This window comes from Scyliorhinus torazame, chromosome 1 (assembly GCF_047496885.1).
Source record: "Scyliorhinus torazame isolate Kashiwa2021f chromosome 1, sScyTor2.1, whole genome shotgun sequence".
Classification (NCBI taxonomy): domain Eukaryota; kingdom Metazoa; phylum Chordata; class Chondrichthyes; order Carcharhiniformes; family Scyliorhinidae; genus Scyliorhinus; species Scyliorhinus torazame.
This window is the reverse complement of record NC_092707.1, coordinates 407,766,762-407,779,501: the sequence shown is the minus strand read 5'-3', so window position 1 is coordinate 407,779,501 and position 12,740 is coordinate 407,766,762. Positions and strand designations below refer to the sequence as shown.

At 47.5% G+C, this 12,740-nt stretch overlaps 1 protein-coding gene across 1 annotated transcript in view; it reads right to left on the bottom strand.

The window, feature by feature from the left end:
- LOC140428233 (V-set domain-containing T-cell activation inhibitor 1-like) overlaps positions 1–12,740 on the bottom strand; it is a 79,249-nt gene that overhangs the window by 47,132 nt on the left and 19,377 nt on the right. The window contains exon 2 of the mRNA XM_072514484.1: positions 90–160. Within this exon, the coding sequence (XP_072370585.1) occupies positions 90–159 (70 nt within the window). The 5' untranslated portion in view covers position 160. The remainder of the gene's footprint in view (positions 1–89; positions 161–12,740) is intronic.

Sequence of the window (12,740 nt, the reverse complement as noted above, 5' to 3'; positions counted from 1 at the left end):
AGGGGCTGCCTCAGGAGAGACGGTGGGGGGCTGGTGGGAGGAGGGTTACTGACTAACAGAGTGATGGAAAGACGGCGCCACACACTCACCAACTGTAAAGCCCGGAGCAGCAGCCAGTATTATGATCAAATGAGCGAGCGAAACGAAGAGGCGACTCATTCTGCTGGAAGAGATGAAAAGTTATCAAAACAACAGAAAATATTTGTTTAGTGGCGGCGACACCAGCAGACGTCACCAGTATTACCCCACCGCCTGCAATCGAAATGGGAGTGAAGTTCAGTTATTCAGTAACAAATATCAAGCAGAAAGCAGTGAGAATAATTGATAATAATAATCTTGTCACAAGTAGGCTTAAATTAACACAGCAATGCAGTTACTGTGAAAATCCCCTAGTCGCCACATTCCGGCGCCTGTTCGGGTACACAGAGGGCGAATTCAGAATGTCCAAATTACCTAACAGCGCGTCTTTCGGGACTTGTGGGAGGAAACCGGAGCGCCCGAAGGAAACCCACGCAGACACGGGGAGAACGTGCAGACTCCGCACAGACAGTGACCCAGCAGGGAATCGAACCTGGGACCCTGGAGCTGTGAAGCAACAGTGCTAACCACTGTGCTACTGTGCTGCCTTATATTGAATCAAGGAAGTAGAGACAAATACAGAAGGAAAAGGGTCCAATTGACACTGGATCAATGTCAGAAACACAACTATTTTAATTTTAAATAGTATTACTTAAATGTTTAAATTTTGCTCCCTTACCCTGTATGTTCTCCCGTCACCTCCATATTAAAGTAGAAAATGTTCATTAACAGTCCTCTGGATTGGATGGAACCTAAACCAATTCAGGCAGGTGACCCACTCTCATCTTCCGGGGGTAACTAGGGATGGGTAATAATTGCCTGTGATACCATGACCCTCAGAATGGGGAAATCAATTGTGTTCTCTCAGCTGCCTCATGGGTCAGCCCTGGGAAGAGACAGCATCCATGGCCACCCATAGTCTACAGGATGTTTGGAAGAGTCTGTGTCATTGCTGAAGGCAGTGAGTCATTGCTTCTTCATGTAGCAATCAATTTAACACGCACAAAGACAATCTCATTGATGGGAATGGTTTATACTTTCCGAAGGCATTTTGCAAGAGGGCTGTGCATCAGAGTTCACCAGATAAAGACTCATGGGACCCGGTGGTGAACTGTCTCATTGGGAGTGGGAAAATACACTTCTCTAGTATAGATTAGACATTCCCACACACCAGGGGTCATCTGAAAGCAAAGTGCCGAAACCGACCAGCAACGAACCCCATTCAGCAGCACATGGACAAATTAAACTACGTGAGAAGATTGAACAGAAACTCAGGAACATAAGGAACAGGAGACCTCAGGAATCAGCAGCTTTTTCACAGCAGAGTACTTGAGGTCAACAACATGAGACAGAGTATGGTGTAGCCTGAGTGATTGTCTGTGTGTGTGTGAGTGAGAGAGAGAGACTGTGCACATGCATTGGGTAGAAAGTATGAGTTAGAGGCTGACACTATCTGTCAAAGGTCAAATGCAAACTCCATGTGGGTGTGGAGTTTGCACATTCTCCTCATGTTTGCGTGGGTTTCATCCCCACAACACAAAGATGTGCAGGGTAGGTGGATTGACCACGCTAAATTGCCCCTTAATTGGAAAAATTGAATTGGGTACACTAAATTTTTTTTTTAAATTAGGAAAACTAACAGAATATTATTGTTTATTGTGAGGAGAATTGAATATAAAATTAGGGCGGTGATTGCTTCAGTTGTACAGGGCGTTGGAGAGACTGCTTCTGGAGTATTGTGTATGATTGTCTCCTGATTAAAGATGGAGGTAAATGCGTTGAAAGCAGTTCAGAGAAGCTTTACCTAACCATTACCTGGAATGGGTAGGTTGTCTGATTGAGGAAAGGTCACACGGGTTAGGCTTGTATCTCGGCTGGCGTTTCAAAGGGTAAGAGGCGACTTATACCATAAAACATAGGAGCAGAATTAGGCCACTCGGCCCATCGAGTCTGCTCCGCCATTCAATCATGGCTGATATTTTTCTCATCCCCATTCTCCTGCCTTCTCCCCATAACCCCTGATCCCCTTATTAACCAAGAACCTATCTATCTCGGTCTTAATGACACTCAGTGATTTGGCCTCCACAGCCTTCTGCGGCAAAGAGTTCCACAGATTCACCCCCCTCTGGCTGAAGAAATTCCTCCTCATCTCTGTTTTACAGGATCGTCCCTTTAGTCTGAGATTGTGTCCTCTGCTTCTAGTTTTTCCGACAGGTGGAAACATCCTCTCCACGTCTACTCTGTCCAGGCCACGCACTATCCTGCAAGTTTCAATAAGATCCCCCCTCATCCTTCTAAACTCCAACGAGTACGGACCCAGAGTCCTCAACCATTCCTCATACGGCAAGCTCTTCATTCCAGGGATCATTCTTGTGAACCTCCTCTGGACCCTTTCCGAGGCTAGCTTGATTCAAACACATCGGATTCTAAGCGGCCTTGTCAGGGACGATGTGGAGACAATGTTTTCTCTGGTGAGAGAATCTAGAACTCGGGGTGACGGTTCAAAAATAGGGGCGGTGGCCCATTTAATGGAGAGATTAGGATCATCTTTCCCTCTCAGAGGTCCGTGAGCCTCTGGAACTTTCTTCCCCAAACGGCAGTGGCAACAGCGTCTTTGAATATATTTAAGGCAGAGCTCAAAAGAGTCTTGACTAACAAAAGGGTGAAAGGCAGGAGTGGAGGAGATGAGGTTGTAATCAGATCAGCTGTGATCTTATTGGATGGTGAAGCCCAACTTCAATGAACTTAATAAACCTCCAAAAACATCCCACAAAGAACACGGGCAAATATGGATGCTAAACGGAGTCCTCCAATTCTGTCCCAAGAACGAAACACTGACGCCAGAATCAACGATATTCATTAGAAAAAGGGCCTCATGTTTCAAAACCAAAATACCTAACTACCAGCTAAAAAAACTAAACCAAACCAAAGATTTCTTGTGGAACTAGTCGTTTGGTAGTACAGAGTTGCTGAAAAAGATACAATCAAAACCTTGTCCTGAACTCACTCAGGATACTTTGCAGGAATACCAGTATATGGGTGTGGTGTTTTCAGGGGTTTTACTTTTACTCACAGTGGAGACAAAGGAGAATCAGGTTACCATACCCTTGGTTATTTAACCAGTTGTCAGGGTTTATTTACAGAGGTGTTGCTCGCTCACAGTCCAAGATGGAAGAGAGGGTAAATCTCCCAAGGGCATCTGACAATATCACAACGTAATCATGTGACACACTAGCCCGAGACGCCCTGGTTGGAAAACATTACATCCCTCCCCCATTACTCCTGTAACGCGACAACAAATATTTACTTAAACTTGTACTCAAGGTGAACAGTGAGGATTTAGTCACGTATTATTGGTTGTACATACACACAGACACACACCAGTACAAGAGCCTTAGGCAGAATCCGTCATTCAGGAGGCTTTTTTTTCACACTCTCGGTAGACTGATCCACACTTGGCTCAGGAAATTATCGAATGAAGTTGGGTCTTCATCAGCTCCGCCAGATGCTGTTGGTTCAACTGGTGTAGAATCTGAATTCGACTCAGTCGTAATCATAGGTTCAGGGATCTACAAAGAGTGTCCGATATTGCCCGTTCAAATGCCGACTCTGAAAATTCTCTTTTCGAAGTGAGGAATTGATCGGTGAGCCTCCTCCAAACTCTCTCATCATCGGTTTGCACCGTATAACCAAATAGGTCTTTGAACGTACTGTGTACTCACTTGAAGAGTAGTTTCGCGCTGAAACTCTTTCTCCTTGCTCAAAATACCTTGATTTCGATGTCTGTTCATGGCGAGTATCTTGGTTTCGATTGTTGTCACTCTACAAGGATAGGAGTGTCAGGTGATAAGAGCAAATCAAACTTGGTTCTCAACATCCATAAAACAATATTGCTGGTGGGTTTAGGGTCCGTCGCATGGGCAGGGTGTCTATAGGAAATTAGAAGCTCGTTTCCTCCCTGAGCCAACAGTCCTTTGATGGCATTCTTCAACGATGGGACCACAACCCCTCCATCCATCAGTTTGTGGAAGGACGACAAGGCGCAGTACACCTCCTGGATGTCCTTCCCAAAGTTAATCCAGTATACAATTCTGCAAGAATGGAGGAATGATGACTCAAATTCCCCACATAAATACTCTACCGTTAATTCAAGTTTCTTTGTTTGTACGACTTGAATTCTGGATTCTTCCTTTGCTCATTCAGTAGTTTACCTTTCTCGATCATGTCCATGACCTTTCCCATCACCGGATCTGGTGTGTCTTTGCACTTCAGATGCAGTAAAAGTACGTGATCCTCCTGGGATTTGGCTTTGACTGACATCAGTAAACGTGATAGAGCAGCGGCATACACATCCAATCTTCTGCAGTTAATCCCGTAATGATGCACTGAGAAGATAAGGGACCATCTCCGAGCTGGAGACGGTATGGACCAAATCTTGTTGTTAAGTGCCGGTTGTCTGTTAAAGAGGTAAACGTCTACCATACAGATAAGTGATGAAATAGTCCGACTCCAGATACTATGTTCAAGGCTTCTTTTTCCAATTGAGCACAATTCTGTTCAGCTCTTGTCAACGTTCTCAAAGTGAAAGCTATCGGTCTTTCATCTCCACTTGTCATTATATGAGACACAACTGCACCCACCCCACAGGGCGATGCCTCAGATACGAGTTGTATTTTTAAACTTGGGGTCGGAATGAATTGAGACTTCTGATTTCTTCAGCACATTTTAGACTTCAGTATTTGCCTCTTTGCAGTCTTTTGTTCAGGTCCATTGCTGACTTGCGCATAATAATATATGGGGTGGATTTAATATGGTAGCGAGATTTGGAATTAATTTTCCATAGTGATTGAGGAGTCCCAAAAAAGATCTCCGTTGCGTTCTGCGGTCCTGGTGCATCTGAAACCACCATCATCTTCTTCGGTTCTTTGTGAAGCCCGTCCTTATCAATTACATGACCAGGATAGCTCTTTGATGATTGGAAGAATTCACATTTCTCTATCTTGATGCGAAGGTTGTGGCCAGAATTCTTCGGTCGTGCAATTCAATTTTCCTGCCGGCGGCACACCCCGACACCGGGTTTCTTGGCAGCGTGAGGTGGTTATGATGGGAAATCCATTGGCAATCGGCAGGAAGATAGAATCCCACCGCCAGCGAAAGGCGCGCAGACAAGCACCACGTGGCTGGCAGACCGGAGAATCCCACCCCGTGTCTTTCAAGATGCTCCAATGTGTTTCCTAATTCTTTTGGTGCTCCTGTTCAGTCCGGCCGGTAATTAAAATGCTGTCAAAATAACGCTGAACACCGTTGAGGCCATTAAGGATTTGATGCATGGATTTTTGGAATAGGACCAATGCAGATGTTATTCCGAATGGTCGCTGCTTGTACCTGAACAGTCCGTTGTGTGTTATAATTGTTAGACGAGTTGAACCATTGTCCACCCGACAATCCAGCAAATAGGTTCGCTACTAATGGTAAGAGATACTGGTCGACACACAACACTGGGTTTGTTGTCATTTTAAAGTCACCACAGATTCTTAGAGCCATTTGGTTTGATAACTGGAACAATTGGGGTTGCCCAATCACTCATCGCCACTCACTCGATCACTCCATCTTTGATCAAGTTGCCAAGTTCCATATCAACTTTTAATGTTATAGCATTTGGCACAGTTCTTGCCTTTTAAGCATTTCAGGATGTATCAGGTTTTATCTCAAACCGTGCCTAGACTCCGGTCATTTCCCCTTTAGTGTTTTCAAATATCTTCTTGTACTTTTTGAAAAGTATCTATAATGCGTTTTCTTCCATCAACCAAGATTCACAGCTGCCAATTTATGTGATTTTGTTCAGCCACGCTCTTCCGAAAAGTGTTGGAAAATTTGTTTTTACCACATGTGAAGGCAAGTTTTGCTAATTGACCATTTGCTTCAACGTGCACCATGATACAGCCCTTCACTGGAACCACCTCTTCCAATTAAATTCTCAACATTATGTCAGACAGTTTTAATGGTACGTTCTTGAGCTTTTCTTGATATAATTTTTCAGAGATACTTCCATTCTAATTTTGTTCCCATTTAGTGTTGGACCCAAAATCTGTATGTATTATCTTGCATCGGTACTACACTGAGTTTTAGTTCTTTGATCACCGTAGTTATTGTGGGAATTTTCACTGTCTTCAGTCATTCTATATACTCTTTTTGTACTTTTACCCATCTTCGAGGTTTGAGGATTTTTTCTTGATTAACCTATCTTTATTGTGTGACCGCTCACGCCTCAATTGCGACTTTTGTTTCCTCGACATCCACATTCCTGTGGCTGATGCCCACCTGGGCACACCAATGTTATGCTTGTATGCTGAGAGATCTTCTTTTCTCAGTATTCATCTTGTTTATTTGGGCACCAGCTGCAATTTGGGAAGCTTCTTTTGCTGCCAATTCCACCGTGACTGCTATTTCAACAGCAAGTGTGAACGTTAGAGAGCTTTGTGCGAGCAATTGTCTCCGGATTGTCTCATTTCTTAATCTGCACACAAGTCTGTCTCGCAACGTGTCCTCAAGAGATGATCCAAACTTTTAATTCTTTGCTCGTTTCTGAAGTACGAATTGTGGAATAGTTTCACCCTCTTCTTCATTATGTTGATGAAATCTGCAGCTTTCTGATATGTTTAATAGCTTGGGCGAGAAGTGTTCTTCAAGGGTCTTCATCAATTCATCATTGTTATTGTGCCGGGCTTTGCAGGATGAACATGGCTAGGTAATAGGGCCACGGTTTTCTGTCCTATTACACTCAAGAAAGTTGCTACTTCAATTTAATCCTGTTTGCAGCAGGTTAGCATTGGAATCTCTCTTCGTAGGAACTCCACGATTCCGCAATGACTTATGGGTCCACCCTGCCATCTTTTCCTGGCATCGAAGTTACCAGTTCCTAAGGTGTCTTACTTCCTTTAACTTTCCCTCCCCTCCAATTTTCTTTCTCTTCCAATTTAAGTTGCATTAATTCTTTTATTGTTTCTTTTCTTTGTTGGACTGCGGCTTGGGTTTTTAAAAAAGCAGTTGGCTACTTTTGCTGTATTTTTCCTTTTTGGGGCAGTTACTTCCCAAAAGCAGGTTTCTCTCTCTCTCCCGGATTTGAAGGATCCGATGCTGCAACTTGCCACGTGCAAAGAAGCGCAGCTGAAAAAAAACCTAGCTTGGTAAGTAAGTGGTCTTTTTACAGCCGACTCCCTTATTTCCTGGCTGTCTCTGTTCGTTTTCTAGGAGATATATATTTTTTCTCTTGAACCCGACCCTGCAAAGCGACTGGAACCGACAGTCGACGCCCTGCTGAAAATAATCTTCACTCTTGGCGCCTCCAATTCTCCGAGGACTCCCAGGTAAAGAACGATCCTGAGTGCTCTCTATCATTTCCAAAATTAACGTACACTCCCAGCAGTGTACAACCCTGGACTGGATTCTCAGCCCCCCTGATGCTGAAATCGCATTTGGTGATAGGGCGGAGAATCGTTTTGGTGCCGGAATCGGGAGCGGCACTGGTTTTTGAATTCTCCGCCCCCTGAAAATCGGCGTACTCCTCCACGGCCTCAGGCTATTGCCTGAGGCCCGCCCTACGATGCTCCGTCCTCGACCGGCCGAGTTCCCGACGACGTGGGTTACGAGTGCTCACACCGTTCGAGAACTTCGCATGGTGGCTGCGGACGCAGTCCAGCACCAGTCAGGGGAGGGCCGATCATTCGGGGCTGACACAATGTGGGTGGGCGGTCCGGGACGCGCAAGCGGGTGATGCGGGGCACTACTTTGGCGGTCCAGGTCCGCGGGCTGAGTCCGCCATGGAGCACGGCACAGCCACTGCAGGAAGTGCCGGGGGCCGTACCGCAGCTCGATCTGCGAGCTCTACGCTGCCTCCCTGCTAGCCCCCAGCAAAACGAGGAATCGGTGGCCTTTTGACGCCAGTTTTCCTGGCGTAAAAGACCACAGTTTTCACGCAGCGTGGGGACTTAGTCTCCAAAACCAAGAATCCAGCCCCTTGTTCCCAACAGCTAGTTTTACCTCACATTTATGGATGGTGGAATGCTCTCCGAAAATTGATCTTCACCTCGAGGTCCAGGTCTGGCCGTTTTGTTTCCCTGACTATTTCACTGGAAAAACATCCTCATCGCCAGCTTTGTTTTTAATACTATTATGTTTTTCAGGGTTTTACTTTTACTCACAGTATAAACAAAGGGCAGCCAGGTTGCCACACCTTAGATTATTTCATCAGTTGTCAGAGTTTATTACAGAGGGCGGCAGAACGGCGACGCTGATTGGCTGTTGCGGGGAGTGAATTGTAGAAAGCTGCTGTCGGGTGAGTTTCTAGAACTAATATATTTCAGGCAGTGGCTAAACTCGAGACACTACACAGGTAGTGTCTTCCACCCATCCTCCTCCTCGAACCAAAAAAAAAAAGACAGTGTGGTGAGTTGGTGAGGTAAGCTTTTCTTTCCTTTTCCTCTCTCCACCCTTCCACCACCTGCGGGGAATGTGAAAATAAGGGAAGCTTTTTTTCTCTCTGTAATTGTCAAGTGGATAAATGGGAGGGATGGCAGAGCGGGCAGGGGAGTGTTCCTCCTGCGGGATGTTCGAGGTGAGGGACACCGTCAGTGGCCCTGCTGAGTTCACCTGCGGGAAGTGCACCCATCTCCAGCTCCTCAAAGACCGTGTTAGGGAACTGGAGCTGGATGAACTGAGGATCATTCGAGAGGCAGAGTCGGTTATAGATAGAAGCCTCAAGGATGTAGTTACGCCTAAGAATGAAGGTAGCTGGGTGACGTTTAAGAGGGGGAAGAAGCAGTCAGTGCAGGGATCCCCTGCGGTTGTTCTCCTCAGTAATAGGTATACCGTCTTGGATACTGTTTGGGGGGGGGGGGGGGGGGGGGGGGGGGGAGACGACCTACCAGAGGTAAGCCACGGTGACCCGGTCTCTGGCACTGAGTCTGTCCCTGTGGCTCAGAAGGGAACGGGGAGAGCAGGAGAGCATTAGTTATTGGAGACTCTATAGTTAGAGGTAAAGGTAGGCGGTTCTGTGGCAACGATAGAGGCTCACGGTTGGTGTGTTGCCTCCCGGGTGCCAGGGTGCGTGACGACTCTGATCGTGTTTTCAGGATCCTTAAGGGGGAGGGGGAGCAGCCACAAGTCGTGGTACACATCGGTACCAAGGACATAGGTAGGAAAAGGGACGGGGATGTAAAACAGAAATTCAGGGAGCTAGGGTGGAAGCTGAGAGCCAGGACAGACCGTGTTGTCATTTCTGGTTTGCTGCCAGTTCCACGTGCTAGCGAGGTGAGGAACAGGGAGAGAGTGCAGTTAAACACGTGGCTACAGGGATGGTGTAGAAGGGAGGGTTTCAGTTACTTGGATAATTGGAGCACAATCTGGGGAAGGTGGGACCTGTACAAACAGGATGGGTTACACCTGAACCAGAGGGGCACCAATATCCTGGGAGGGAAATTTGCTACAGCTCTTCGGGGGGGTTTAAACCTATTTGGCAGGGGGATGGGAAACTGATTTGTAGTCCAGAAGATAGGATTGCTGGAGTTCAGGACGTTGAGGGTAGTGCAGTACTGAGGAAGGTACCAAGGTCACAAGAGTGGACCTGTAGGCATGAAGGTGGTTTGAAGTGTGTCTACTTCAATGCGAGGAGCATCAGGAATAAGGTTGATGAGCTCGAAGCATGGATTGGTACCTGGGACTACGATGTTGTGGCCATTACGGAGATGTGGATAGAACAGGGGCAGGAATGGTTGTTGGAGGTTTCGGGGTTTAGATGTTTCAGTAAGATTAGGGAAGGTTGTAAAAGAGGTGGAGGCGTAGCATTGTTGATCAAGGATAGTATAATGGCTGCAGAAAGGCAGTTTGAGGAGGATCTGTCTACTGAGGTAGTGTGGGCTGAAGTTAGAAATAGGAAAGGAGCAGTCACTTTGTTAGGAGTTTTCTATAGGCCCCCAAACAGTAACAGAGATGTGGAGGAAAAGATTGCAATGCAGATTTTGGATAGGTGCGGTAGTCACAGGGTAGTTGTCATGGGTGACTTCAACTTTCCAAATATTGATTGGAACCACTATAATTCGAATAGTTCGGATGGGGCAGTTTTTATCCAGTGTGTGCAGGAGTTTCCTCACACAATATGTGGATAGACCGACAAGAGGGGGGGGCCACATTGGATTTGGTACTGGGTAATGAACCGAGCCAAGTGTTAGATTTGGTTGTGGGAGAGCACTTTGGAGATAGTGACCACAATTTGGTGACTTTCACTAAAGCAATGGAGATAGGAACATATGGCAGGGCAAGGTTTATAACTGGGGGTAGGGTAATTACGATGCGATTAGGCAAGAATTGGGGAGCATAAGATGGAAACAGGAACTGTCAGGGATAGGCACAATTGAGCAAATACTGCGTGTCCTTGATATGTATGTCCCTGTCAGGCAGGGAGGAAATGGTGGAGTGAGGGAACCATGGTCTACAAAAGAGGTTGACTGTCTTGTCAAGAGGAAGAAGGGGGCTTATGTAAGGATGAGAAAACCAGGTTCAGTTAGGGCACTTGAGGGATACAAGATAGCCAGGAAGGAGCTCAAGAAAGGGCTTAGGAGAGCGAGGAGGGGGCATGAGAAGTCCTTGGCAGGTAGGATAAGGAAAACCCCAAGGTTTTTTAAAAGAATGACCAAGGTGAAGTTAGGGCCGGTAAAGGACAGTAGTGGGAACGTGTGCATGAAGTCTGAAGATATAGGAGAGGCCCTAAATGAATACTTTTCTTCAGTGTTCACAAAGGAGAGGGGTCATGTTGTTGTTGAGTGAGATACAGGCTGGTAGGCTGGAGGAGGTAGATATTCGGAAGGAAGGGTGTTGGAAATTTTGAGAAGCCTGAGGATAAATAAGTCCCCTGGGCCTGATGGGATATATCCCAAGAATCTTTGAGAGGCGAGGGATGAGATTACAGAGCCTTTGGCTTTGATCTTTATTAAAAAAAAAAGGTTTTCATAAAATATCAATAACAAAATGAAAAAGGGAACCCAACAGGGTTAAGTACAATACACGGTCTAGAAAAGCAACCCTCCCTCCCCCGCTGTACATGAATAATAAATTGACATCAACACCCCGAATTAACACAACTGGTATATACACCCCCCTGGACCCTCCAGTGTAAATAATAGAAACAGAAATAAAGTAACCCCCCCCCCAACCGAGCTGATGCTGCCATTGACCAATGTCTACCGTTCTGCCATGAAGTCGAAGAACGGTTGCCACCGCCTAAATAACCCTTGTACCGACCCTCTCAAGGCGAATTTCACCCTCTCCAATTTAATGAACCCCGCCATATCGTTGATCCAGGATTCCACACTTCGGAGCCTCACATCCTTCCACTGAAGAATAATCCTTCGCCAGAATACCAGCCTCTTTCGCCTCCTGCACTCACGGCTCCTCTGCCACCCCAAATATTGTGAGCCCCCAGCCCGGTTTGACCCTGGATCCTACCACCCTCGACACCGTCCTCGCTACGCCCTTCCAAAATTCCTCCAGCGCTGGGCATACCCAGAACATATGGGTGTGATTTGCTGGGCTCCCTGAGCGCCTAACACACCTGTCCTCACTCCCCAAAATCCGACTCATCCTTGTCCCGGTCATGTGTGCCCTGTGCAGCACCTTAAACTGTGTGAGGCTGAGCTTGCGCACGATAAGGAAGAGTTCACCCTCCCTTGGGCCTCTGGCACCTCCCTTCCTCAATCACCTCTCCCAACTCCTCCTCCCATTTACCTTTCACCTCCACCACCGAGGCCTCCTCCTCCTCCTGCATCACCTGGTAAGTTTCCGAGATCTTCCCAACTCCCACCCACCTCCCCGAGAGCACCCTGTCCTGTACCGTGTGTGGCAGTATCCGCGGGAATTCCACCACCTGCCGTCTGGCAATCGCCCTTACCTGTAAGTACCTGAAGGTGTTCCCCGGGGGGGAGCCCGTACTTCTCCTCCAGCTCACCCAGGCTCACGAACTTCCCGTCCACAAACAGGTCTCCCAGCTTTCGTATCCCTGCCCTGTGCCACCCCGAGAACCCTCCACCTGTTCTCCCTGGGGCGAACCGGTGGTTCCCCCGTATTGGGGTCCACGCCGAGGCCCCAACATCCCCCCTATGCCGCCTCCACTGCCCCCAGATTTTGAGGGCAGCCGCCACCACCGGGCTCGTGGTATACCTCCTTGGAGGGAGCGGAAGCCAGCGCCCCCAGACTCGTACCCACACAAGACGCCTTCTCCAGCCTCTTCCATGCAGCCCCCTCCCCCTCCATCACCCACTTGCGCACCATCGTCGCATTGGTGGCCCGGTAGTACCCACAGAGGTTGGGCAGCGCCAGTCCCCCCTTATCTCTACTCCACTCCAGGAACACCCTTCTCACCCTCGGAGTCCCTCGCGCCCACACAAACCCCATTATACTCCTGTTAACCCGCCTAAAAAAAGCCTTCGAGATAAACACGGGGAGGCACTGGAACAGGAACAAAAACCTTGGGAGCACCGTCATTTTGATTGACTGCACCCTAGCCACCAAGGACAGTGGCAACGCAAGCCACCTCTTGAACTCCTCCTCCATTTGCACCAGCCGTGTAAAATTAACCCTATGCAGGGCCCCCCAGCTCCTGGCCACCTGGA